Genomic DNA, 25143 nt, shown 5'->3' on the forward strand with positions numbered 1-25143 from the left:
TTCAGGCTATTTCAGTTTATTTAGTTGCATTATATTTCTATTCAAATTATTTCATTCAGATTATTTCCAATGGATTCTTTCCAGACATATTATTTATACTTATCTTTTTTATATTCAGATAATTTCCAGTTATTTTCATTTTATTTTTATTCCTATTTTTCTGTTAATCTTACTTATTTTGATTATTTAATTCAGAATATTTATACTATTTTTACTTATATTTAGTTTATTTCCACTCAGATAATTTATTTTCAAGGTATTTATATTCAGGTTATTGATTTCTATTTATTCCTATTCAGGTTATTAACATTCAGCTGGTCCCCCCCAGTCCCCCATCCAAGGGGACCCAAGTCATCGGCACAGGGACTCCGGCTGAAAAACCCTTTTTATTCCGAGTATGAAAGGGGGACACGAGTGGGAGACCCCAGGACGCGGGACAAGGGTCTGGCACCGCGTGTCCCCCGCGATCGCGGAGCTGAAGTCGCGGCCAGGGGGCCCTGGGACGGCAGCACCCCCAGCCAGTGTCACCCGGGCTGGGCTCATCCTGTGCGGTGTCAGCCCTGGGCTGGGATCAAGCCGAGGATGTGCCGGGCTGGTGTCACCCCCCCGTGGCACCACCCTTGGCCAGTGTCACTCCTGGGCTGGTGTCACCCCAGGTGGCACCACCCTTGGCCGTTGTCATCCCTGGCTGATGTCACTCCCCAGGTTGGCGTCATCCCTGGGTAAGTGTCCCCCAGGCTGGTGGCCCCTGGGTGGCAGCGGGTCCTCATGGTGCCAAGGTGCCTTTGCCTGGGTTCCTCCAGCGTTTGGGACACCATCAAGACCGGCCCCAGCGAGGTGCTGCCACTGCACTGGGCACTCACTTGGGAACATCCCCCTTCCGCCCCCAGGGAAGCTGGCCCCACCTCCCAGCTGCCAGCAGCATTCCACAGTCCTGGACATCGCCCCGGAGATGGGACCACGGGCACCTTCCCACCCCAGGGTGAGGAGACCCAGGGTGGGGGTGACAGGGTGCCAGCGCAGGGTGACAAACACTCCGGGTGACAGCCGGAAGGGGGTTCAGTTCTTGAACATGTCACACAGCAGCTTCTCCATGGGGGTGTTGCCGATGGTGCGGCGGAAGAAGAGCAGCTCCACGCGCTCCGAGGAGATGAAGCGCAGCGCCGGGAGGAGCAGCAGCAGCTTCCCGAACCTGGGGGACAGAGCGGTGGCCATGGGTGGGTGTCCCACCCTGGTGTCACCCATGAGGACGTGGGGACAGCGGTACCTGACGGGTTGCCCGGGGTAGTGGGAACGGTTGTGCTGGCCCAGCATCACCTGCGACTGGTCCTGCAGGTTCTCCACCTGCTCAGGGTCCTTCAGGCCACGGGTCTCTGCAGGGACAAGGGAGTGACAGGCTGGGGAGGGGCACGGGGATGGCCAGTGGTGGGTGCTGGGGGTGGCCTCACCTGGTTTGAAGAGCACCACGGCCTTCATGCAGGCAAATTCTGTGGGGTCGACAGCCAATGCCTTGAAGCGACCAAGGGTCTCCTGCAGCGCCCGCACGTCCAGGGCGGCCGGCAGCAGCTTCCCAGGGGCTGGCTCGGGGACAGCCAGCAGCGGGCAGCTCTCCAGGGGCATGGACCACTGGATGGCACAAAGCAGGAACAGCTCACTCCATGCTTCCTCCAACAGGATCACCTGGGGAGAGCAGGGGGAACCCCAAAGTCCCTGTCAACCCCAAAGCCTCCAGGACCTGCAGCCACCACAGCTGGTTGGGCTGAAGAGCATCTGCGAGGGAACCCTAAGAATGTTGTGGAGATGCTCCAGCCATCCTGACTGGCTGCTACTCTTTTTGGGGTTCCTGTTGCCACATAGGCAGATCCCCAATTCCTCACGGAAATTCCCAGCCCCACCTGGTCGCGGAAGGGCAGGTTGGAGAAGACGGGCAGGTTCTTGGCCCACTTCACAGCCATGAAGAGGAGACGTGCTGAGGTCTCGTAGATGTTTTCGGGGCTGGCTGCCGGGTACGGCGCCACCTGGTACTCGCCGGTCGCCCGCTCCGGCTCACTGCCCGTCACATCCACCGTCTCATCAGCTGCAGGAAGAGGACACTGGTTGTCACCACACCATGGGGACATCGACCACCCGCCCACCCCCCTCTCCACTGGCAGCCACCCACCGTCCTCGGGCTCCAGCTTGGCGCAGGTCTCGGCCGTCATCAGGCTGGCCATGAAGCGATGGTTGGTGGGTGGTGTGGGCGCTCGGGGACCCGGGGTGACAGCGACAGTGGCACTGGGACCACGAGGAGCCGGACAGGGTGATGGGGGGACCTCACGTGTGGTGGCCACGTGCTCAGGGGGCAGCTCAGCATCCAGCTCGATGCTGTCCAGCCGGACCTGGGCTGTGCTGCGGGGCTGGCGCTCGTTCTGCACAGCTGGGAGGACAAGGTGGCATCAGCAGCGGCCACCCCGCTGTCACCCCCTGCTTCTCGTCACTGTGTGTCCCCCCCCATCTCACCGTCCTTGTTCATGCCGGCCTGCAGGCATTTCTTGAGCCGGCAGGCCTGGCACTGGTTGCGGTGAGCCTTGTCCACTGGGCACAGCCCCGTCCCCGCCTGGCACCTATGGGGAGAGGTGGCACCTGGCTGCAGCCCCTGGGGTGGCCCCTGTCCCCGAGGCGGGTCCTGCCCCCATGGGTGCCGTATCTCCCCGCCATGGGTTCCCTCCACCCAACAAGTGCCCCACCTCTGTGGGCACCCTGTTCCCAGCAGGTGCCCTGACCCCACTATGAGGGTGCCCTGTCCCAGTGAATGCTCTGCCTTGATGGGTGTTTTGGCCCCATCAGGGAGCTCTGGACACCCTCTCCACAGGTGCCTCTCCGCCTGCGTGCCTGTCCTCTACATGGTTTTAAGTCCCCCATTGCCCGTGCCCTGAGGCGTCTGGCTTGCTGAGTGTCCATCCCGGGGGACCCCACCCCACTGGGTGCCTGTCGCCAAACTCCCTGTCCTGCTGGGTGTCCATCTCCAAGATCCCTGTCCCACAGGGTGTCCATCCCTTCCCTGTTGGGTGCCCATCCCTTCCCTGTTGGGTGCCCCATCCCATGAGGTCCCTGCTCTGCTGGGTGTCCCTACCTTGCTAGGTGTCTGTTCCCCCCACTCCCACCCCATTGTGTCCATCCTCTGACTTCCTGGGTGGCCATTCCTGGGGTCCCTGCCCTGCAGGCTGTCCTTTCCTCCATGCTGTCTGTCCATGGGACCCTGGTTCTTACCCCCCTGGATGCCCATCTGCAGGGTCACTGCCCCTCTGGCTGCCCACCCCCCCATTCCCTGCCCTGTGGGGACCCCCACGCCTGTTCCCACCTGTAGATGAGCTTCCTGCGGACACTGCGCTTGAAGAAGCCGCTGCAGCCGTTGCAGGCATAGATGCCGTAGTGCTTCCCGCTGCTCGTGTCCCCGCACACCTTGCACAGCAGCACCGGGCTCAGCGCCTTCCCGGGGGCCGGGCTCAGCCCTGCGGGAGTGGAGCCGTCATATCTGGGGCTCCTCTGGGCATCCCGATGTCCCTCGTCCTTCCCACCAGTCCCTGCTGCCTCCCAGCATCCTGGAGATGGGGTGGCTCCTGTCTCTGCCGGTTCAGCCCAGGGACGTGAATGGGGACACCTCAGGGACTCCACACGGGGTTCACCTTTTTCCCCCACCCCAGCACACAGAGTGATGCAGGATGAGCTCTCACAGGAATTTTGCAAAATAAAAAGGGATGAAACGGTGTTCTTAGGGATGGGGACACCAGGCATCCCAGGAGGGGGACTGAGCATCCCAGAGAAGGGCTGCAATCAAGGATGGGCAGTGTCCTGGAGAAGGGACAGCTCTGGGGACATGGGGCACCCCAGACAAGGGTCACAGCAGGGAACTGTGGGGACCCTGGTGGAGGGCCAGGGACCAAGGGCATCCAGGAGAGGGTTATGACTGGGGACCCCAGGAATCCTGGAGAAGAGGCATAGCTGGGGACCTCAGGGGTCCTGGAGAAGGAACAGAGATGAGGACCATGGACACCATGGAGAGGGTCTGGCACTGCAGGCATCCTGGCCTAGGGAAGGACCATGATGGGGACACAGCATCTTGGAGAAGGATGACAGCTGAAGACCCCAGGCATCCCAGCAGACCATGATGGGGACCCTGGGCACCCAGGATAAGGACCATGAGGAGAAGCCCAGCCATTCTGGAGAAGGTTGGCAATGGAGAGCCCAAACAACCCAAACAATTATGATGGGGACGCTGGGTGTCTTGGAGATGAACCATAATAGGGACACCCAGATATCTCAGAGAAGGCCCACGATGGGGACCAAAGGCATCCAGAAGAAGGCCATGATGCTCCCAGGCATCTCAGAGAAAAACTGCCACGGAGGACCCCAAGTATCTCAGTGATTGACCATGATGGGGATTCCAAGTATCCCAGAGGAGAACCACGAAGAGGACCCCCAGGCATCTTGGGGAATGACCACAGCAGGAGCCTGGCCATCCCAGAGAAAAACCCATGTCCCGCCGTGTCGCACCCACTCCAGCGGAACCACCTCTTACCCGTGGGGCTCTCATCCAGCCCGGCGCTCACCACCGACCCCGCCGGGGACGCAGCCATCCCTCACCCGGCGTTCCCGACCTGTCCCTGTCCTGTCCCTCTGGATCCCCGCGGAGGGTCTGGCCAGGCGCTGGGTGCTCCGGCAGCTCTGCGGCCAGCGGGGCTCTTGCCTTGCTCTCTTCAAGGCGGCTTAGCGGCGGGCGCTGTGTAAGCAGCCGCCTCTTTGTCACCCTCTTAATCTTTAGTGTCTGCGCGGGGCGGGGGGGATCAATCAGCCACGCGATGAAGAATTAAAAAGGTGCTGAGCCCCAGCCCTGTAACCCTAAACCCCGCGACACCCAAGCCACCCCCCCGCGCGCCGCCGCGGGCCACCGTGGAGGTGTCACCCTGCCAGCACCCCCAGCCCGGCACTGCCAGGCCGAGATTCCGCAGAGGTGGGAGGTGGGGCTCGGGCTGGGGACCCCCCATATGTGTCGTCTTCCCCTTGGGACCCACCAGGTCCTGTAAGCGCATAAGCCCTTCACTAAGGCGGTTAGAGGGGAATAACGAAAAGTGGTAATTAAGGGGGGTAATTTCCCTGCCCCCAAGTAATTAATTACCGGCCCTGATGGCGAGGGGAGGGGGGGATGCTCGGTAGGGGCCCCACTGTGCCTCAGCATCCCCTCCCGGGGTCGGGGGCCCCCATGGATGTTGGGGCTGCTGACACCGCAGAGGGTGGGGGCCAGGTGGCCCCCGGGTTACGCAACCACGGCTAAACCCTCGCGGTGACAGGGCAGCACAATTTGGGATTTGTGGGCTTTAGCCGCTAAACCCCCCCCCCGCCCCGCTCAGGGGGGTGGCGGGTGGCCACTGTCACGGGCCCGGGCTGTCCCCAGCGATGGGCCAGGCTGAGGACAGGGGTTCCCGGCCTGCTGTGCCCCTTCCAGACGGGGCTCAGGGGTGTTGATGCCCTGAAGGTGTCCCGGGGGACAGGCACTGGCAGCAAGTCCCTGCTGAGGGCTGGCAGCAGTGACTCCAGTGGATCCAGGGGCTGGGGGCCCACCCCTCTGGCATCCCTGACTTCTGTGTGGCTCCATCCTTGCTGCCTGCAACATTCCTGCATCCCCCCTGCCTGCAGCATTCCTGCATCCCCCTGCCTACAACCTCCTTCCATCCCTTTTGCCTGAAGCGTTTCTCCCTCTGCACTGTCTGCGCTGTGACTCGATCAGCCTTGCCTGCACCATGGCTCCATGTTCCCACGTGCAGCAACATTCCATCACCCTTCCTGACTCTACACGGCTCCACCATCTTTCTTGCCTTCACCATGACCCCATCCCTTCCTTCACCATGACCCATCCCTTCCTTCACCATGACCCATCCCTTCCTTCACCATGACCCATCCCTGCCTGCACCATGACCCATCCCTGCCTTCACCATGACCCATCCCTTCCTTCACCATGGCTCTATCCCTTCCTTCACCATGATCCATCCCTGCCTGCACCATGACCCATCCTTGCTCGCACCATGGCTCCATGCCCCCCTGCCTCCAGGCTCCATGCCCCCCTGCCTCCATGCCCCCTCCCACCCTGGGACCCCCTGCTTCCCCAGGATGCCTGTCCCACCCACAGCCCCTGTCCTGACCCAGATCTCTGACCGCCGCCATCTGCAGCAGTGGCCGCCTCCTCCCGCGGCAGAATTATGACGCTGGGCTAATGCGGCGGGAGCAAGCTGTCACCTCCCTGCCCGGCCCTTGAGTGCCTCCACACCGCTCACCCAGGGGTGAAACCCCCCCAGTGCCCGATCCAGGGGTGCTGGGAGCAGCTGCATCCCGGTGTGCCGGCCATCCCATGGGGACAGGGGCGGCCAGGGCCAGGGTCAGCGGGGAGCGGCCAGCGTGGCGATACAGCTGAGTCGGCTAATTTGCCCGTCCCCTCCTCGCCGTCGGGTAAAAGCCAGCTCCGGAGCAGGGATTTGGGAGGGGGATTAGCTGGGCCAACCATCTGCTGCCAGCCAATCATCAGCACCCCCAGGAAAGCCAATAATTACAAAAATATGGTTTCCCACCCCGTTTCTCCATTACACCCAGCTGGGTGCTGTCCCCATGGTGGGCTCCCTGTGGAGAAGCACTCTGTCCTCTTCCCAGGGATGAGAGCTCCATGAGCACCCAACTGGGCACTCTTGGGAGCCCAACCCAGCCCATTTTGGGTGCAGCACGAGCAGGCCTGACGCCGCGGCCGAGGGGCTGTGTGTGGTGGGTGGGGGTGAAGGAGCAAATGTTAAAGCCCGAGGCAGGGTCGTGACTCGGCTTGGTGACAGATGCTGGGGCAGATGCCATGGGATTACCCAGCCTAAAACCTTGGGATCTGCCCCCCTTCCCCCCAGCAGGCAGAGAGCGTTTAATTACTAATTTACTAATTACCCAAAGATGCTGGCGATGGGCTTGAGACCTGCGGTCAGGAGCAGCCCCAAGGCTCCAGCCACCCTAATCCCACTGGCTGTGGGGAGCTGGTGGATGCACCCTGGCCAGGGACAGCTTGGCTGGGGACATTGAGTGACCCAGGGAAGCACCACTGTCCTGGCTCCTGTTGGTGGCATGGAGTGGTGAGGAATGGGACAGGACAGTGAAGACAAGGAGGAGACAATGGGGACATTGATGGGAATCAGGAGAAGATATTGGGGACCAAGGGGAGACAGTGAGGACCAGAAGGGGATGATGGAGACCAAGAGGAGCTGATGGGGGGGAGGGGAGATGATGGGGACCAAGAGGTGACAACAAGGATCAGGAGGGGGTGATGGGAACAAGGAGGAGGTGATGAGGACTGGGAGGTGATAATGAGGAACAGAAGGGGACAATGGGAACCTGGATGTTTTGATGGTGACCCAGAGACAATGACAAATGTGGCAAGCAGGAGGTGACAGCAGTGATGGGGAAGCGATGATGGAGACCAGGACATGACAATAGGGACCATGTGAGGATGATGGGGACCAGGAAGCTGCCAAGGAGATCATGAGGGGGCAGTGGGATGCAATAGGGGTGGATGGAGATCATGGGGGATAGTAAGGATTGAGATGGGACAATGGGGACTGGGAGGGGAGGATGGGATGGGAATGAGAAGGGTGTGATGGGTACATGTGGACAAGACAACAGAGACCAGGAGAGGATGGTGGAGACCAGAAGGAGACAAGACCAACAAGAAGGCGACATGAAGTTCCTGGAGGGTGGTGTGGGACTGGAGGTGGCTGGGAAGGGTTAATGTGGCCGCCTGCACTGAGCCAGGTCCGGGCCAGGCTCAGGTTTCACCTGTAATTAGCTCTTGTTTATTGGAGGCTCCTTGATAAATGATTCTTTGGAGGTTGCCCGATGACAGAGGGTGACAGTGACCCACCTGAGCCCTGCCAAAGCCTTCACTGACCCCCAGCACCAGGATTAAAGTTTAATGTGACTCCAGAGCTGACCCCGGGCATGCACCACTCTGGGGCCACAGGGCTGGAGACAGGCTGGTGGCCACCTCTAGGACACGGGGCCGGGTACAGGCTGATTGGCCTCCCATGGCCGGAGGGTTTTGGCACCGAGAAGTGATTTGTCACCAGCCTGGTGGTCACTGGTTACCTGGGCATTGTGGCCACGGGGCTATTTCATGACTCCTTTGGGGTCACCCACGAGGTTTGTGGATGAAATGTCACACCAGGTTGGGTTTGTCTCCCTGGGACTGGCCCTACAGGATGGGCACGGTGCCACGGTGCAGCCGGTCCGGGCACATTCCCAGGCACCGGTGGGGCCACATGCAGGTGCCAAGAGCCACCGCGGTGCTCCCGGGGCGGGCTGAGGTCCTGCCCCGCAGCCACCTTTGGAGCAGCAGCGGCTTGGGAAACACGGTGGAGTGAGGGGACCTTGGAGGTGACCCCAAGGTGAGGCAGCAGGGCACAGAACGAGCACTGAGGCCACAGCTTGGGTTTCAGCAGGGTGACATGTCACCACAGCTGCGGGGACAGAGGAGTCCCCGAGGTACGGGGTACCTGTCCCCAGCTCTCGGGACATCGTGTTTTCTCCTTGCAGATGAATCTCCTCGCCCAGGTAAAGGGGGAGCTGGCAGGGACGACACCTGCATCCAGGTGATCCCACCCCTCTGCCATAGCACCCACTGCCCCTGGACTCCGCAGCTGGGACCTGCCTGGTGCTGGGTCTGGGTTGGGGGGAAGGGGTGTGTGGCCTGGGAGGCTGGGCTGAGCTGGGCTGGGTGCTGGCAGAGATGGGTGCTGGCAGGGGAAGGGTGTCAGCAGGGGACAGGTCCCTGTCTTGCCCTGCACCCTCTCCCCACAGGTGAGCTCCCTCCTTCAGACCCTGCAAGCCCCGGACTGGCTGTTCCTCCAGTCCTGGCACTGGCTGGGCTCCTGGGTGAGTCAGGTTTGGGGGTGCTGGCATGGGAACCCCAGCCAGGTGCTTGGGCAGGGGGTGGCAGCAGCCCAGGCCGGGGCTGAGCCATGACACTGATGCCAGCAGGGCTGACACAAGGCGTTTGTCCCTCCAGGTGAGCAGCTCCAGGCAGGTAAGTGCTGGCATTGCCCCTGTGCCCTGCGCTGCCCATCTCACCCCCGGCACAACTGGGCCGAATCCTGCACACCCTGCCTTCTCCTCGGCACCCATGGGTGCTTCAGCACTTAGAGGAGGCAGTCCCTTCCCAGGGGGTTTCCATCCATGGAGACCCGAGACCCAAGCTGGGCTTAAGCCACCAAGGATGTGGGATGAGCCAGCAGGACAGTGATGCAGCTGGTGTCCCCAGGGCACCAGTGGCCCTGAAACACGGCTGGGTCCCCAGGCAGTGACTGGGGCAGTGACCACAGCAGGGTTCTTCCTCTGCGAGGGGCTGCTGAGACAACACTTCGACATGGTCCCCAACGGGGCGGCCGAGCCCCAGCCCGGGGACCTCTTCCTCTTCCCGCTGGCCTCCGGGGGCCCTGGCTGGTGGGGCGCCCACGTTGGCATCTACTGCGGTGATGGGGAGATCATCCACCTGGAAGGTGAGCCCCAGGAGGTGTCACGGCATGGGGACATCCCCACGGAAGGGACATGGGATACAGAGCCCACTTTGCCCCGCAGGCAGCTCAGGGACATCGCCATCAGGCATCGTGGCCAAGCATGGCAAGAGCCACCTCCTGCGGACACGGGGCCCGGCCAAGGTGCTCCGGAGGAGGAGAGAGCTGGACGTGGCTGCCCTGCAGCGGCGGATCCGGGTGGCCATGAACCAGCCGGTGGAGTACGATACCATCACCTGCAACTGCATCCACTTCGCCCTCGCCCTCCTGGGGCTGGGCCACCTTGCTGGTGCCATGGTGGGTACCACCACCAGATCAGATCAGGTGCCACCACGCTGGGACACCCTGGCACCTGCTCCAGCCAAGTGTCACCAAACCTTTTTTCCCAGGTGTCTCCAGCGCTGCAGTGATGGAGGTGACAGCGCTCCTGGGGAACGTGTGGGGCTGGAGCATCCTTCCCTGGGGACCAGAACTTCACCAATGTGGCAATAAACAGTTGCATGGAAACCCTGTGCCAGCCCTGTTTGATTTGTTGTTTTCTCACTTTTCCCAGAAGCTGCTGTCAAGTGATGTCCCACCTTGACACACCTTGAGGGGAGAGGCTGATCTTTGCTCTCCATGGCCTCCTGAGACAACATCTGCCTCTTTCATTGCTGGCATTTAATTTTGAGCATAAAAATGAATATTCTGTGGGCTTCTGGGCCGAAAGGCTGGATCAAGTCTGGCTGGAGGTTGGTCGTGAACCCCCGGGGTCAACTCTGTGTCCAGTCCTGGTCAGCATCTTCATTATTGGTCCAGTCGATGGGGTAGAGTGTGGCTGCAGTGAGGGGGGAGTGAGTCACCAACCCACGGTGATCCTGGCACCCCTGGAGGGCTGGGTCCTGTGCTGAGCTCTCCAGTATGAGAGAGACAGGGACATACTGGAGAGATACCACAAAGGGCCACCAAGGATCTGGAGCATTTCCTGTAGGAAGGGAAGCTGAAAGAGCTGGAGCAGTTCAGCAAGGAGAAGAGAATGCCCAGTGGGATTTCATCAGTGTTTATGGGGGGGAAAGAAGGTGGAGTCTGGCTCTTCTCTGGGTCTCCTGAGGGTTGGGGTCTCCAGGAGAGCAGCAGGCCCCCCAGGGAAGTTCTGAGACCCAAGAAGGGTTGAGGTCCCTGGGAGGGCTGGAGTGGGTGTGTCCCCTTTCTCTGTGCTGGAGATTAATTGCTGGCCATTAATTAGATGTTTTATTCAATTCTGCTCTTGAACCACGGCCATTTTCCCTTGCTGCCTCACTGCTGTGGGATGGGGTGAGTGCCGCCCCATCTGCACCAGCTCCAGGGCTGGTCAGCTGCCTGGAGAAATAATAGCAGGAATATCTGCCAATAGTATAAAGCACCTGGGAAAAATCAAAGAAATGCAAACAAAATCTCAACTATAATAATATCAATAATGATATCTGTAATAGCTATAATTTATATTAATATGTTATATAAAAATATCTATGAAACACCATCATATGCATAGTCATATCTGTAGTAATATCTAATATATACATTTGTATTTAATAACATCTGTAGTATTGTTAATATACGATAATATATCTAGTATATGGTAATACCTATCATGTTATTGATAATAATATATAATATAAACTACCATATCTATAACAATATCTATAAGAATAGTATAAATTAATATGATACCTAATATATAATACATAATAATTCAGATATTATACAGCACATATACTATTGTGTGGAATATAGATAATAAAATATTGAATTTTATAATACAGTAGATAATATACAATACACAATATGTAATATATACTACATTATATGCTATATAATAGAATTAATCTAATCTGCAATATAATATAGCATAGTATAATATATTGCATCTATAACATAGCATATATAACACATTGCATATATTATATTGTATATAAACTGTAGAATGTAGAATGGTTTATGGATTAACTATAATGCAGTATGATTGAATATGGCAAATATATAGTATTGCATAATTAATGCAATCTGTAATATATCATAATGTAATGTAGTAAATAACATGCAATATATGGTTTACAGTATGCAGCATGTAATGGAATACATAAATTATATATTATATATAATATATTAAGTAAATACATATTATGTATACTGCACACAGTACTATGTATAAAATAATATAAAATAATAATGTGATGTGATGTAATGTAGTATGATAAAATAATCCGAACATACAGCATTATTCAGTATAATGTAATCTATTTCAAATATGTCTGATTAGAATCACACACAATAATGCCTATTAGTGTAATTGTAGATTTTCACGGTTCTGGACTGGTGCGATGTGTGCGGCTGTGAGCTCAGTGACGCTCGCTATATCTCAGCCATGTCCCCACATTGCTCCTCCTAAAATCACCCGTGTCCCGCTCCCAGACGTGAGCAGGAGCGGGGCTGCGGGGCTGCGGGGCAGGGACCCTCTGGGGGTGCAGAGCCCCCCGCGCTCCCGCTCCCGATGTCGGCGGGGGTCGGTCCAGGCGGGCGCTGCCCCCGGGCCGGGGCCGGGCCCGTCCCCGCCCGCGCTGACATCAGTTCCCGCGTCCCCCCCGCATCCCGCATCCCGCATCCCTCCCGCCGCCATGGCCGCCAGCCCGGCCTACGGCGAGGAGAAGGGCGGCTCCTCCAGCCTGGGCGAGCCCGAGTACGGCCACGACCCCGCCAGCGGCGGCATCTTCTCCTCCGACTACAAGAGGTGGGGACAATGCGGGCACAGGGGACAAGGACGAGCCTGCCCGTGCGGCCGCCACCGCAGGCCTTCGCCGCCGTTCTCGGCGGGGACGTGGTACCCGAGCAGCGGCTGGAGCGGCCCCCGGCGTGGGGACGGGGATGGGGACGGGGATGGGGATGAGGATGGTGATGGGGATGTGGATAGGGATAAGGATGGGGATGGGGTCAGGGATGGGGACAGGGGATGCGGTCACGTCGCCGCCACCGTCATTGCGGGTTGCAAAGGCCGGAGAGGGTTTTGTGGGAACGCCGCGGGATTTTGGAGCTGGTGTGGTTGAGGGAGATGTGCAGGGACCCCCTTTGAACCTCCCGCCCTCAGGCTGGGGCATCCCGGGCACGGTGTTCCCCGCAACGGGATCTGCTGGCTCCCGTGGCTCTCCTGAGCTGACACCCCCCCACCGCATCGAGGTTCCAAACGGGGGGCGGGGGGGACGTGTTGAGGAATGTCACCCCTGCGTGGGAGAGGCTGCTGGGGGGGCAGGGGTGAAAGGGGTGAAGAGGGATGGGGGGGATGCGTGCTCCTGGAGCTGCAGGAATGTCTCATTGCCCTCCCTACCGTGTCAGTGTTCCCCAGTCTGGCAGTGTCCCCCCCTCTGATGCCCCAGCAGGAAATCACTGTCTGACAGTGTCACTCTTTCTCCCCCTGGCCATGTCCCCCCGTCCAGCAGTGTCCCCTCCATCCCTGGCCCTGTAGTAGTATCCCCCGTTATGACAGTGTCCCTCCAGTCCTGATTCCCTGGCAGTGTCCCCCACTTTGAATGTGTACCCCATCCTGACCTCTTGGCAGTGTCCCCAGTCTGGGAGTGTCCCCTCTCCCTCTACTCCTCCCTAATGCTAAAGAGTGTCCCCCATTGTGGATGTGACCCTGATTTGTGACATGCTGGCAGTGTCCCCATCTCACTGGGTCCCCCCTTCCCTGAACTCCTGGCAGTGTCCCCTTCTCTCTGATACCCTGGCAATGTCCCCCAGCACGACAGTGTCCCCCCAGTCCTGAGCCCCTGGCACTGTCCCCCACTCTGGATGTGCCCTCCATCCATGACCTGCTAGCAGTATCCCCATCTCATAGTGTTCCCCCCTTTCCTGACCCCTGGGCAGTGTTCTTTGCCCTGTCTGGCAGTGTCACACTTCCTACCCCTGGCTGTGTCCCCCAGTATGACAGTTTCCCCCAACCCTGATCCACTGGCACTGTCCTCCAGTCTGGCAGTGCCCTCCATCCATGACCCGCTGGCAGTGTCCTGATCTCAGAGTGGTGTGCCTCTTCCATGAGCCCCTGGCAGTGTCCCCCAGTTTGGTCAAGTCTCTCCCTCTCTGACCCTTCCTTGGCAATGTCTTCTGGCCTGGAAGTGCTCCCCTGCTCCCCACGTCTGCCAGTGTTCCCTGACCCCCACAGGCAGTGTCCCCCACTCTGGCAGCCTCCCCCAGCCCTGACACCCTGGCTATGTCCCCCAGTCTGTCCAGGCTACCTCAGTGATCTGCCATCAGTGTCTCCCACTCCGGCAGTGTCACCGCCCTCACGGCAGTGTCCTCTTACTCCTGACCTCCTGGCAGTGTCCCCCACACCCACAGGGTCCTTATAATCTGCATGCTGCCCTTCACCAGAGCCACACTAGGTCTGCCACCACTCCTGCGAGCCATCCATGGCATCCATGGCACATGGGGCAAGACAAATGCACCAAGTGTGACCCCACCACACAGGTGGGACACCCACAGATACGCCATCATGCCACCCTACCACCTAGGTGGGTGTCCCACCATGATGTGCGTTCCCTGCCCAGGACTGAGCCACTCAGCACTGGGGAAGGAGCTCCCTGCAGTGTCCCCAAGTCCCAACTGCAGGTCAGGTGTCACTTCGGATGTGACATCGCAAGTTGGCCTCATCCACTGGGAAGGGCGTCCTGATCGAGGCTGCAACCCAACCCCAACCACAGCATCAGGTTTCAGCCGGCTGTGCTGGGCAGAGGAGCGGGGCCACAGCCCTGTCACCATCCCCAGGGCCACTACCCCCAGCCAAAGCCATGATGTCCTTGCCGCCAGTGCAGAAGCTGCTGCGGCAGCTACCGGTGGGGCCGGCTGGCTGGCCGAAAACACCAGAGGGTGGTGATGTGGCCGAGGAGGTGACAAGCCCGGTGCTGGCCACCGAGGCTGGACAACCCACCTGCTACAGCGCCCTGCGAGCCGATGAGCTGCGGCCACTCGCCGGCACCGAGCCCGCAGTGGACACTGGCACCGGGCCACCACCGCGGTAAGACTCCCCTGAGGAGCCCCCCCCGGACCCTCTGGTGATGGTGGCTCTGGCCAAGCATCATCCCATGGGTGTCACCCTCAGCTGCTGCAGATAGACACAGCCTTGCAGGTGCCCCCAGTTTGGGGGGGGACCAACGTCTCTGAGAAAAGAGGACAGTGGTGACAACTTTACAAAAGGCTGGTGGCATTTTCCCAGTCCTGGGAGGGGACTGGGAAAGGGCTTTTCGTCAGGGCATGCTGGCACATCCATGCCACTATGTCCATGAGGGGACAAGGGACACCCACCCAAGCCAGGATGAAGCTGGTGATGGGCACCTGTGATTTAGTGACAATGTAGGGTGACAACCACAGCCAGGATGGGATGGGGTTCTTGTCCCAGTGCCTGGGATGGGAATGGCGCTGGGTGCCAGCACCATGCCAGTCCCTCTGTTTCCTCTTTCACCTGGCTGTAACCCAACTCCTGTCCCCATAAATATTTCATGGCGAAGCGTTGGATTGCCAGCCTGATGGCAGGCTGGGAGTAGAAAAAAAGGACTAAAACCAGGTAAAAATGTGAAAATGGGAATTTTTTTCCCCTTGCTGTGGTTCAGGCATGATGACCTCAAGGAGATGCTTGACAGCAACAAGGATTCACTCAAGCTGGAGGCCATGAAGAGGATTGTGGCGGTGGGTGTTGCTGTCACTGGTGGGGAACACTGCTGGTGCCGAGCTGTGTCACGTTGTACTGGCCCCTGCCATGCCAGCTGCCCAGTGTCACACCACTTCTTTTCCCCCTAGATGATTGCCCGGGGTAAAAACGCCTCTGATCTCTTCCCAGCTGTGGTGAAAAACGTTGCCTGCAAGAACATTGAGGTGAGGAAGATCTTGGGTGGCCCTGGAAGCATCCCAGGGTCTGGGACTTTCCCTGTAGGAGAGTTTTGGGGATTGGCTGTGTTTTGGGGGGCTCTGAGGTGGCACCTTCACCCTGCAGGTGAAAAAGCTGGTGTACGTGTACCTGGTGCGCTATGCAGAGGAGCAGCAGGATCTGGCCCTGCTCTCCATCTCCACCTTCCAGCGAGGACTCAAGGTGGGCTGGTTTGGGGACCCAGGGGGGTCTGGGGAGCACTGAGCCCTCCCCAGATGCACTGCAGCTCCCCATACGTCCCCCACAGGACCCCAACCAGCTGATCCGCGCCAGCGCCCTGCGGGTCCTGTCCAGCATCCGCGTGCCCATCATCGTGCCCATCATGATGTTGGCCATCAAGGAGGCCGCCTCGGACATGTCTCCATATGTGCGCAAGACGGCCGCCCATGCCATCCCCAAGCTGTACAGGTAATGGGGGGGGGTCAGCTGCTAAAGGTAGGGTATACCAATAAGGGTCTTGGCTGCTTGGTACAGGCAGGGATGGGGAGGAGTTTGGTCCAGCATCACCTGCCCTGCTCCTCCCTCACAGCCTCGACTCGGACCAGAAGGACCAGCTCATTGAAGTGATCGAGAAGCTGCTGGCGGACAAGACCACGGTGAGCAGGCTGCTGTGTCTCCCCCACCTCTAAATCTGGGAACATCACTGGCCTGGTGTCCTCACGGGGATGGAGATGTTCCCACCAAATTGGTGTCATCTTGGGGATGCAGCCATCCCCAAAGGGCTGGATGCCACTGTCCCCACTGATCCAGCATCCTCACAGGAATGCAGATGTTCCCACTAAATTAGTGACCTTGTGAGGATGAAGCCATCCCTGAAGAGCTGGCATCCTTGTAGGAGTGCTGCTGTCCCTAACGGGCCAACATCCTCATGGGGAATCCACCAACTCCACTGAGCTGGCATCCCTACAAGGAAGGGTTTCCCACTAAACCAGCACCCTCACAGAGATGCCACCATCCCCACCAAACCAGCATCTTGTTGATGATGCCACCACTCCAGTGAGTCACCCCGGGCTTTCCCTCCACAGCTGGTGGCTGGCAGCGTGGTAATGGCATTCGAGGAGGTGTGCCCAGAGCGCATAGACCTCATCCACAAGAACTACCGCAAGCTCTGCAACCTGCTCATCGATGTGGAGGAGTGGGGGCAGGTGGTCATCATCAACATGCTGACCCGCTATGCCCGCACCCAGTTCCTCAGTCCCAACCAGAACGTGAGTTCGGAGTACAGGATGCCCTGAGAGCCTTGGGGTGTCCTGGGAGCCCCGAGGGAGGTGGGGTGAAGGGGGACTGCTCTTGGGGATGCAAAGGGTCCCACCTGCCAGCAGGAGTCCTTGCTGGAGGAGAACACTGAGAAGGCTTTCTATGGCTCAGAGGAGGAGGACACCAAGGACGCCAAGGCAGAGGCAGCCTCGTTGGCTAAGCGCAAACCCTACGTCATGGACCCCGACCACCGCCTGCTCCTGCGCAACACCAAGCCCCTGCTGCAGAGCCGCAACGCCGCGGTGAGACCCTCACTCCCACCCTGTTTGTCCCCCCGGGCGCTGGTGGTGTCCATCAGCCTGGGCTTATGATGTTCCCACGGCCAAGGACTCACTGGGGTGCTTGAGGGACACCCAGGGATGGGTGTCCGCAGGGTCAGGCTACCTCCAGGTGCTGAGGGTGGGACTGGGGGACACAGCCATTCCTCAGGGTGTCCCCCATTCCCACCAGGTGACATTTGGGTGTGTGTCCATAGGTGGTGATGGCCGTAGCACAGCTCTACTTCCACCTGGCACCCAAGGCAGAGGTTGGAGTCATTGCTAAGGCGCTGGTACGGCTCCTGCGGAGTCACAGGTCTGTGACACTGGGGTTGTAGTGGTCTCCTACCCCTCCACCCTAGTTGTTGAAACACATGGGGAGCTCTAAGACCCTGTGAGAGACCCCCTAAAAGCCCATCCCTGGAGGGACATCAGGTTGGAGGCCTTTTTGGGCTGGCCCAGTCCAGACATGGGGTGACAACATCTTGGTGGTACCAGCCTGGTGGTGGGTCCTGGCCCGTATTCACAGGGACTTGCTGAGGGTGTCTGGCCCTGCCCCACTGATGGTGGTCCCCTCTTTGTCCCCGCAGCGAGGTGCAGTATGTTGTGCTGCAGAATGTGGCCACCATGTCCATCAAGCGGCGGGTGAGTCTCAGACTTGGTGTGGGAGGAGTTGACCCTGTTGACTCTGGAGCGAGATGATGATTAGCCAGCAAGGTCACCAGAGCTTGGAGGTGGCCTTGGCAAGGCGGGGGGACAGAGATGGCACTAATGTCTCTGGCTGTGCATGCAGGGGATGTTTGAGCCCTATCTGAAGAGTTTCTACATCCGCTCCACGGACCCCACACAGATCAAGATCCTGAAGGTGAGCTGGAAACACCTGGCAGAACCTGTCAGGGGTGGCCTTGGGGCTTCATGAAGCCTTTTCCTTGGGTCAGGTGTCCTTATGCCCTGGGGGCAGGAGAATAGCCAGGCCCCTGTGCCTTGTCACCATGCCCCTATGCTGCCCATCTTGTCCTCTTTCCCACAGCTGGAGGTCCTCACCAACCTGGCCAATGAGACCAACATCTCCACCATCCTGCGGGAGTTCCAGGTATGCCACGGCCGTACTGAGGCTGCCACCCTGGCATGGCTCTTGGTGCCAAACCACCACCATGGAGGAGGCAGAGGAGAGCCCCTCCAAGAGGAGTGGGCTGAGGCCATGCCAACCCCATCAGTGGTTCCAAAGAGCCCCAGTGTGTGACAACTACCAGGGGGGATGCCCGTCACTGGCACATGGGTGACATGTCATGTGTGCCCTCCATGCCTGTGCAGACCTACATCCGCAGCATGGACAAGGACTTTGTGGCAGCCACCATCCAAGCCATCGGGCGCTGTGCTACCAACATTGGGAAGGTGCGGGACACCTGCCTCAATGGCCTGGTCCAGCTCCTCTCCAACAGGGATGGTAAGTGCGCACAGCAGGGGTGAAACGGGAGCTCCGTTGCTCTCAGGGCAGGGCCTCGCTGAGGCCGGGTGTCTGCCCACAGAGCTGGTGGTGGCTGAATCCGTGGTGGTCATCAAAAAGCTGCTGCAGATGCAGCCCGCCCAGCACAGTGAGATCATCAAGCACATGGCCAAGCTCACGGACAACATTCAGGTGGGTTGGGGTGTTGCTGACCCACAGGAGCAGGGGATGGCAGCAGTGCCACATGTCCGAGGGCATTTCACAGGTGCCAATGGCACGGGCCAGCATCTTGTGGCTCATCGGTGAGTACTGCGAGCACGTGCCCAAGATCGCGCCTGATGTGCTGCGCAAGATGGCCAAGTCCTTCACCAACGAGGAGGACATTGTCAAGCTGCAGGTCATCAATCTGGCAGCTAAGCTCTACCTGACCAACTCCAAGCAGGTACCGGGGGTGTGATCCTAGGGTGTGCCTCAGTTTCCCCGTTAGGGAGGGAGAGGCCGGCCCTGAGCATGTTCTCTGCCACAGAGCAAGCTGCTGACCCAGTATGTCCTCAACTTGGCCAAATATGATCAGAATTACGACATCCGCGACCGGGCTCGCTTCATCCGCCAGCTCATCGTGCCCACCGAGAAGAGCGGGGCCCTCAATAAGTATGCCAAGAAGCTTTTCCTGGCCCAAAAACCAGCTCCCATCTTGGAGTCCTCCTTCAAAGGTACCCATCCCTGGTCACGGGGCATTGGGACACGGGGCCAGCTGTCACCACAATGCTGCATAGCTGTCCCTGAGTTGTTGCCTCCTCTCACCTCGTTGTAGATCGGGACCATTTCCAACTGGGCTCCCTGTCCCATCTGCTCAACGCTAAGGCTGTGGGCTACCAGGAGCTGCCCGACTGGCCGGACGAGGCCCCTGATCCCTCTGTGAGGAATGTGGAGGTGCGTGGAGCACCCTGGGTGCATGGGGGAGGAGGGGCCAAGGTGGGGACACTGTCTCAAGTTCTTGGAAGAGCCCCAGAAGGTGCCCAGGTACTGCTCACCTGCCCACGTTCCCTCCCTAGTGCTCACACATCTGCTTGGGGATGGGGGGACAAGGGTGGCTGTTTGGATCCCCCAGTCATGGGTGATGGCTCTGCTCCATCAACCCTGTGCCCGCAGGTTCCTGAGTGGACCAAGTGCACCAGCCGGGAGAAGAGGAAGGAGAAGGTGGAGAAGCCTTTCTACTCTGACTCAGAGGGCGAGTCAGGGCCCACAGAGTCGGCAGACAGTGGTGAGGACCTGATGGCATGAGACATTGGGCAGTGGTCACTGTGGCCATCAGGCAGGTGCCACAATGGTGGGGCATTGGACAGGGGACACCCCATCACAGGAGGGACATGGCAGGAGATGTGGAGGGATGCAGTGGTGGGCAGTGGGGATGCAGTGGAATGCAGTGGGACTATGCAGGGATGCAGTGGGAGGATGCAGGGATGCAGTGGGAGGATGCAGTGGAGAGGCAGCAGCAGGTGTGGGGATGCAGTGGAGGATGGAGGATGTAGTGGGATGAAGTGGGAGATGGGGGAATGTGGGGGGGCACAGCAGCAGAGCTGAGCTGTGCCCCCCCAGAGCCCGAGTCCAGCAGTGAAGAGAGTGGCAGCAGCAGCTCTGGCAGCTCCAGTTCTGGCAGCGAGGAGGAGGAGGAAGAAGAGGAGGATGAAGATAGCGGGGAGCAGTCAGAGGACAAGGAGGAGGAAGAGGAGAAGAGGCCGAAGAGGAAGGACAAGGAAGGTTCCCATAAAGCAGTCTCAGGGAGCGTGGGCAGGTACCCCCTGGGAAGGCGGGGGGGTGCTCCCAGTGAAATCCCCACCCCAGCCCCCTGAGCTGGGCTCTCCCTGCAGCCCCAGCGAGGGAGAGGAGGAGGAGGAAGGGGCAAAGAAGGCCAAGAAGAAGAAGGCCTCTCAGGGGAGGAAGGGCCGTGCCGAAACCTCATCAGAGGAGGCCAGCACCTCCGAGAGCAGCTCCTCCGGCTCCGACTCGGGCTCCGAGGCAGAGGCCAAGCAGAGGAAGGCGGTGAGGGCTGGGATGGGCTGGGATGGGGGGCAGCACAGGGATACCTGGACCCCCTATTAAACCCCCCACCTCTGCCCTCTTGCAGCCCCCCAGCAGCAAGGCCGGCCCCAAGGAGATCTCCCTGCTTGACCTGGATGACTGTGAGTGGCTGCCCGGAACATGCAAATGGCCGTGGTGGCGCTGCTGGGGAAACTGAGGCATGAGCACGCACCCCAGTGCGATCAGGACTCCATGGGTCCTTTGGGAGCTGCAGAGTTGGGACAAGGACAGGTGTGGTGAGGGGCCCTTGTCCCTAGAGGATGGCTGTGGGACAGGTGGCTGTGCCCATGGGATTGTCCCCATGTGGCTGTGCACAGGGACAGCCTACAGGGTTGTGTCTAAACCAATGGAGCTCTGCCACTGGGCTGTCCTTGTGTGGCTCTCCCCATGGGGCTATGCCACCAGGGCTGTCCCCACATGTGTCCCCATGAGGCTGTCCCCATGGAGTTGTGCCCATGGCGCTATGCCACCAGGGCTGTCCCCACAGGGCTGTCCCGATGCCATTGTCCCCATGGAGCTGAGCCATTAGAACCGTCCCTGTGGGTGTCCCCATGGGGCTATGCCACCAGGTCTGTCCCCATGGGACTGTGAGCTCTGTTAACCCTTTCCTCCCCCCTCCCCACCCTGCAGTCATGCCCCCTCCTCCCCAGCCCATCCCCTCCAGCAGCATCGTCTCCACCAGCCTGGTGACCGACCTGGAGGGCCTCACTCTCACCGACACCTCCCTGACGCCCACTGTAAGTGCCCCTCATGCCCTCCCTGGGGGGGTCCCAGGCCCCCTGTCACCTGTGGGGGTCTCCTGGGCCCTCTACCACCTACAGGGGTTGTAGGGAGTGCTTAGCAGCCCCTGCTGTCCCCCGGTGCAGCTGCTGAGCCCGGCGTTCAGTGCGGTGAAGACCTACGAGCTGCTGCACCGCATGGCAGGCGAGGGGCTCGCAGTTGAGTACTGCTTCAGCCGCCGGCCCTTCCCGGGTGACCCCCACATGGTGGCCGTCCAGATCCAGATCTCCAACAACACCGACACCGAGGTGAAGAACCTGCGAGTCAACGAACCCAAGCCCCTCTCCGGCATGCGGATACAGGAATTCCCTGAGATTGGTATGGCATGGCATGGCATGGCCGTGACACTGTGGGAGAATGGGGACAGGGGTTGGGTGGGAACGTGGGATATAATGGCAGCTCTGTGGTTCCAGAGCGCCTGGCACCAGGGGACACAGCCAGCGTGGTGATGGGCATCGACTTCTGTGACTCCACCCAGGCGGCAAACTTCCAGCTGTGGTGAGCATCTGGTGCCGGGCAGGGCAGGATGGGTGCCCCAGGGATCAGGGCATCAGGTGCTCCAGAGATGGGGAAAGTGGGATAGGTACCAGCATCCCTCCAAGTAGCGGGGGACAGGGGACAGCAGAAACAGGGCATGGGGTATCCCAGGGGATAGAGGACAGCAGGACAGGCACCAGGGTCCTTCCAGGGGAGAGGAGACACTTGGATGGATGTGGGGTGGTCAGGGGACAGCAAGAAATGCACAGGGATCCCTGCAGGGGACAAGGAGGCAGCAGCAGCTTCAGGTCCAGCCTGACAGGTTCCCCCCCATTCCTGAGCCCTTTTGTGTCACAGTTTCCCCTGGCCACCCCTGCCCAGGGCAGAGATGGGAAGCAGGACATGGAGAGAGGACATATTCTGAGCACGTGCCCCTCTCACCCGCCTGTCTCCCCAGCACTCACACACGCCAGTTCTACGTCTCCATCCAGCCGCCCGTGGGGGAGCTCATGGCCCCCGTCTTCATGAGCGAGAATGAGTTCAAGAAGGAGCAGGGTGAGTGGGGTCAGGGATGGGGACAGGGCGCTGCACAGGCACCCACCACTGACACTCACCCCCAATTTTGTCCCTTCTGCCGCCCTTGCTGTGGCCCTAGAGCACCTGGCACGGCCGGGTGAGGGTAAGTGGCCGCTCGGCCGGCCCCTAGACTAGCTCTGCTCCCCTCACTCCCTCCTGCACCCCCAGCCTGCGGGTTGGGGTGAGCATCCCTGGTGCCGGGGTGGCCTTGTTGGGTCCCCCCAAAGCGTGAAGGGCTCGTTCCACCCCTGGCGCTCCCAGAACTGTGTCCGGTGAGTGACGCCCTGTGTCCCTGTGCTCCTGGATCAGCACATCCCCACCCTGCCCACACAGATGGGTGCTGGGGGGGGAGGGGTCCATGGTGCCCTGCAGCACCTGGCCCCATTGCTGCCACTGTCCAAAGGAGCCCACCCCCAGGGACGTAGCTGCTGCCACCAGGCAGAGACATGGGGATGAGCCCAGGAAGGGTCATGAAGGATTTTCCCAAATGCACTGACTCCTGAACCAAGAGCAAGCAGAGCAGCCAGCTCAGGATGGCATAGGGAATGCAGGAAGCTGGAGGGGCTTGCTTTGGGCATGTCAAAGCAGGGCCCAGTAGGGTGTGTGGCCAGAGACAGGCAGGTGCCTCTGTTATCTGCTCTAGGGAAGCTGATGGGCATGAGCGAGATCACAGAGAAGCTGACGCTGCCTGAGAAATGCCGGAGTGACCACACCATTGTCCAGCAAGTGACCTCAGCTGCCAATGTGGGCCGCGTGCCCTGTGGTGCCAGCAACGAGTACAGGTAGCTGGACCCCCACACCTGGATCAGTTCCCACCCAAATCACAGTGGGGACACTCAGGGCTTCCTTTAGGACAAGGAGCCTGCATGAACCCAAATGTGACAGTGTGACAGTGGCCGTGGGTTGCAGGCACCTGCTTGTCCCCACCGGAGCATCCCATGGGAACAGAGGGTGACAGGGGACAGCTTACCTTGAAGCCCTGTGTTCACCACCCAACAGGTTCGCGGCCAAGACGGTGACAAGCGGGAGCCTGGTGCTCATCACCCTGGAGCGGCGGGAGGGCTCCACGGCCCAGCTGACCATCAACAGCGAGAAGATGGTCATCGGCACCATGCTGGTGAAGGACATCATCCAGGCCCTGGCACAGTGACAAACAGCCAGGCCCTTCTGCACTCACGGCCCTGCCCTCCCACCCCTTCTGCCCCATGCCACTCCCAAAAACACTCCCTGCCCCCGTTTCTGCCAGGTTATTCCCTGACCCGATCCCAAAAGGGGCGGCAGGCAGCGACCCCCAGGCCGGCTTTGCTGCTGGGTGGAAGGAGCAGAATGCGGCAGATGGGATGCAGGGAGATGTCCTACTCGGAAGGGCAGAAGCGGTTCCAGCCCCCATGGAGCACAATGTGCCCCCAGTCCCTCACCATCATCTCCCAGTGTAACCCTTATTTATTATGTCCAGGATCTCCCAATAAAGCTCTTCTCCAACCTGCTCCCTTTCCCTCCTCTGCTCTGTGTGCACATCAACCCCAGATTCCCCCCCATGCCGGGCTCTGCCAGCCTCCCCAGGGAAGCCACGGGGGACATCAGGGGACCAGCCATCCCTTAGGTGACTGGAAACATGCAGAGTCTCCTGGGGGTGGGTGGCTGCTGGAGAAAACCTGGCACATGGTGTCGGGGTGAAGCCCTTGGGGCAGGAGGTGCTCAGTTGGACCAGAGACCTGAGGAGTCCTGGGAGGGTTCCAGCTATTTATTCAAGGCAGAATTGCTCATGCTTCGACCGCAGAAATACCTGCTACGTCAGGGCTGGGTCTGTTCTGCAGTGTCACTGGAGGGATTCCTGGGGCCAGCTCAGAGAGGCTTTTCATTTCCAAACCGGGATTACAGAAAAAAAAGGAAGGAAATCTGACTCTTTATTAAGATCTCTCCTCCCAGCACCCTCCCAGGGTGGGATTTCAGAGAGCGCTGGCTCTCTCCATCCAAAGCTGCAGCCCAGCGCAGAGCCAGGCCTGGCACCAGAGGCAGAGGATGAGCAAAGGACGTGCAGGAAGGTCTGAACCCCGAACCGCCTCCGCTGCCACAAAAAGGGTGAGGGGCTTTCTGCTTTTTCTGGGTAAGAGATGGAAAAACCACCTTTATGTTTTCTGATGGGTGAGGAATCCCTGGCTGGAGCAGCAGCACCAACCACTGGGTGTCAAGATCCACAGGGAAAAGCCCATTCCCACAAGGACAGGGACTGGAGCCGCAGCTGCCTCGAACTTGATGGGGGAGGATGCAGCTGGGAGCCACAGCAATGCCACCAGGCTATTTCCCTTAGGGAGGCTGATTTAACCCTTGGGGTCCCATCCCTTCATGGGCTCAGCGAGCGTCACAGCCTGTATGTGGAGAGATGCCAGCACACTGAGGCTGCCCTTGGGGACCCCACTTTAACCCCCCGGGAGTCCCATTCCCTCACGGGGGGCTCAGTGAGCACACAGCCTGTGTGTGGGAGCTGCCAGCACTGAGGTGTCCCTGCGAGGGAGGCTGCAGCCAGGCATCCCAGTGCCACCACCCCATTCCCCTTAAGGGGACTGATTTAAGCCCTTGGGGGTCTCATTCCCCCCTGGGGAGCCCTGAGCATGCTGAGCCTGTGTGTGGAGAGCTGCTGGAGCCAAGGGGGCTCTGGAAGGGCTAAAGCCAGGTACCACAGCACTGCCACCACCCCATTTCCCTTGGAGAACCCATTTTAACCCCTTTGGGTCCCGTTCCCCTCAGAGTGGGCTCACTGAGTGCCCA

The 25143-nt window shown here is 59.5% G+C and overlaps 3 protein-coding genes across 4 annotated transcripts; 2 read left to right on the forward strand and 1 right to left on the reverse strand.

The window, feature by feature from the left end:
- Positions 1 to 1059: 1059 nt before the first annotated feature.
- On the reverse strand, positions 1060 to 4616 carry NR2E3 (nuclear receptor subfamily 2 group E member 3). Its single transcript, XM_069025790.1, has 8 exons — positions 4559 to 4616; positions 3341 to 3491; positions 2500 to 2603; positions 2162 to 2416; positions 1896 to 2077; positions 1449 to 1680; positions 1268 to 1373; positions 1060 to 1192 (listed from the first exon to the last, which is right to left on the reverse strand). The coding sequence occupies exons 1-8, from the start codon at positions 4614 to 4616 to the stop codon at positions 1060 to 1062; spliced, it is 1221 nt and encodes a 406-aa protein (XP_068881891.1).
- Positions 4617 to 8308: 3692 nt separating this feature from the next.
- Positions 8309 to 10081, forward strand: LOC138116356 (uncharacterized). Of its 2 annotated transcripts, none has more exons than XM_069025588.1 (7): positions 8309 to 8444; positions 8593 to 8610; positions 8857 to 8931; positions 9065 to 9082; positions 9317 to 9554; positions 9634 to 9866; positions 9959 to 10081. In XM_069025588.1, the coding sequence occupies exons 2-7, from the start codon at positions 8593 to 8595 to the stop codon at positions 9977 to 9979; spliced, it is 603 nt and encodes a 200-aa protein (XP_068881689.1). In that variant the 5' UTR covers positions 8309 to 8444; the 3' UTR covers positions 9980 to 10081. The 2 variants fall into 2 exon arrangements, with proteins under 2 accessions (XP_068881689.1, XP_068881690.1); XM_069025589.1 differs by having other exon boundaries at positions 8311 to 8444; positions 9353 to 9554.
- Positions 10082 to 12199: 2118 nt separating this feature from the next.
- AP3B2 (adaptor related protein complex 3 subunit beta 2) lies at positions 12200 to 23860 on the forward strand. The gene is made up of 27 exons (XM_069025483.1): positions 12200 to 12315; positions 15185 to 15260; positions 15372 to 15446; positions 15565 to 15660; positions 15746 to 15906; positions 16028 to 16094; positions 16524 to 16706; positions 16821 to 16997; positions 17231 to 17328; positions 17603 to 17657; positions 17806 to 17877; positions 18043 to 18105; positions 18327 to 18459; positions 18542 to 18651; positions 18725 to 18901; positions 18986 to 19172; positions 19274 to 19392; positions 19612 to 19723; positions 20059 to 20254; positions 20331 to 20502; positions 20588 to 20642; positions 21172 to 21278; positions 21408 to 21639; positions 21735 to 21819; positions 22256 to 22353; positions 23018 to 23156; positions 23374 to 23860. The coding sequence occupies exons 1-27, from the start codon at positions 12203 to 12205 to the stop codon at positions 23522 to 23524; spliced, it is 3309 nt and encodes a 1102-aa protein (XP_068881584.1). The 5' UTR covers positions 12200 to 12202; the 3' UTR covers positions 23525 to 23860.
- The last annotated feature ends 1283 nt before the right edge of the window (positions 23861 to 25143 follow it).

This window comes from Aphelocoma coerulescens, chromosome 10 (assembly GCF_041296385.1).
Source record: "Aphelocoma coerulescens isolate FSJ_1873_10779 chromosome 10, UR_Acoe_1.0, whole genome shotgun sequence".
In the NCBI taxonomy this organism is placed as follows: Eukaryota; Metazoa; Chordata; class Aves; order Passeriformes; family Corvidae; genus Aphelocoma; species Aphelocoma coerulescens.

Excerpts from the sequence above, each read along its gene's own strand:
- NR2E3 (XM_069025790.1), bottom strand. The coding sequence starts at position 4,616 with ATGGCTGCGTCCCCGGCGGGGTCGGTGGTGAGCGCCGGGCTGGATGAG. Across the intron at positions 2,604-3,340 it reads CGCAGGAAGCTCATCTACAG|GTGCCAGGCGGGGACGGGGC; the intron begins GTGGGAACAGGC and ends CTCTCCCCATAG. Across the intron at positions 2,417-2,499 it reads GGCCGGCATGAACAAGGACG|CTGTGCAGAACGAGCGCCAG; the intron begins GTGAGATGGGGG and ends TTGTCCTCCCAG.
- LOC138116356 (XM_069025588.1), top strand. Across the intron at positions 9,555-9,633 it reads GGAGATCATCCACCTGGAAG|GCAGCTCAGGGACATCGCCA; the intron begins GTGAGCCCCAGG and ends TTTGCCCCGCAG. Across the intron at positions 9,867-9,958 it reads GCCACCTTGCTGGTGCCATG|GTGTCTCCAGCGCTGCAGTG; the intron begins GTGGGTACCACC and ends CTTTTTTCCCAG.
- AP3B2 (XM_069025483.1), top strand. The coding sequence starts at position 12,203 with ATGGCCGCCAGCCCGGCCTACGGCGAGGAGAAGGGCGGCTCCTCCAGC. Across the intron at positions 18,902-18,985 it reads ACCTGACCAACTCCAAGCAG|AGCAAGCTGCTGACCCAGTA; the intron begins GTACCGGGGGTG and ends TCTCTGCCACAG. Across the intron at positions 19,724-20,058 it reads CACAGAGTCGGCAGACAGTG|AGCCCGAGTCCAGCAGTGAA; the intron begins GTGAGGACCTGA and ends GTGCCCCCCCAG.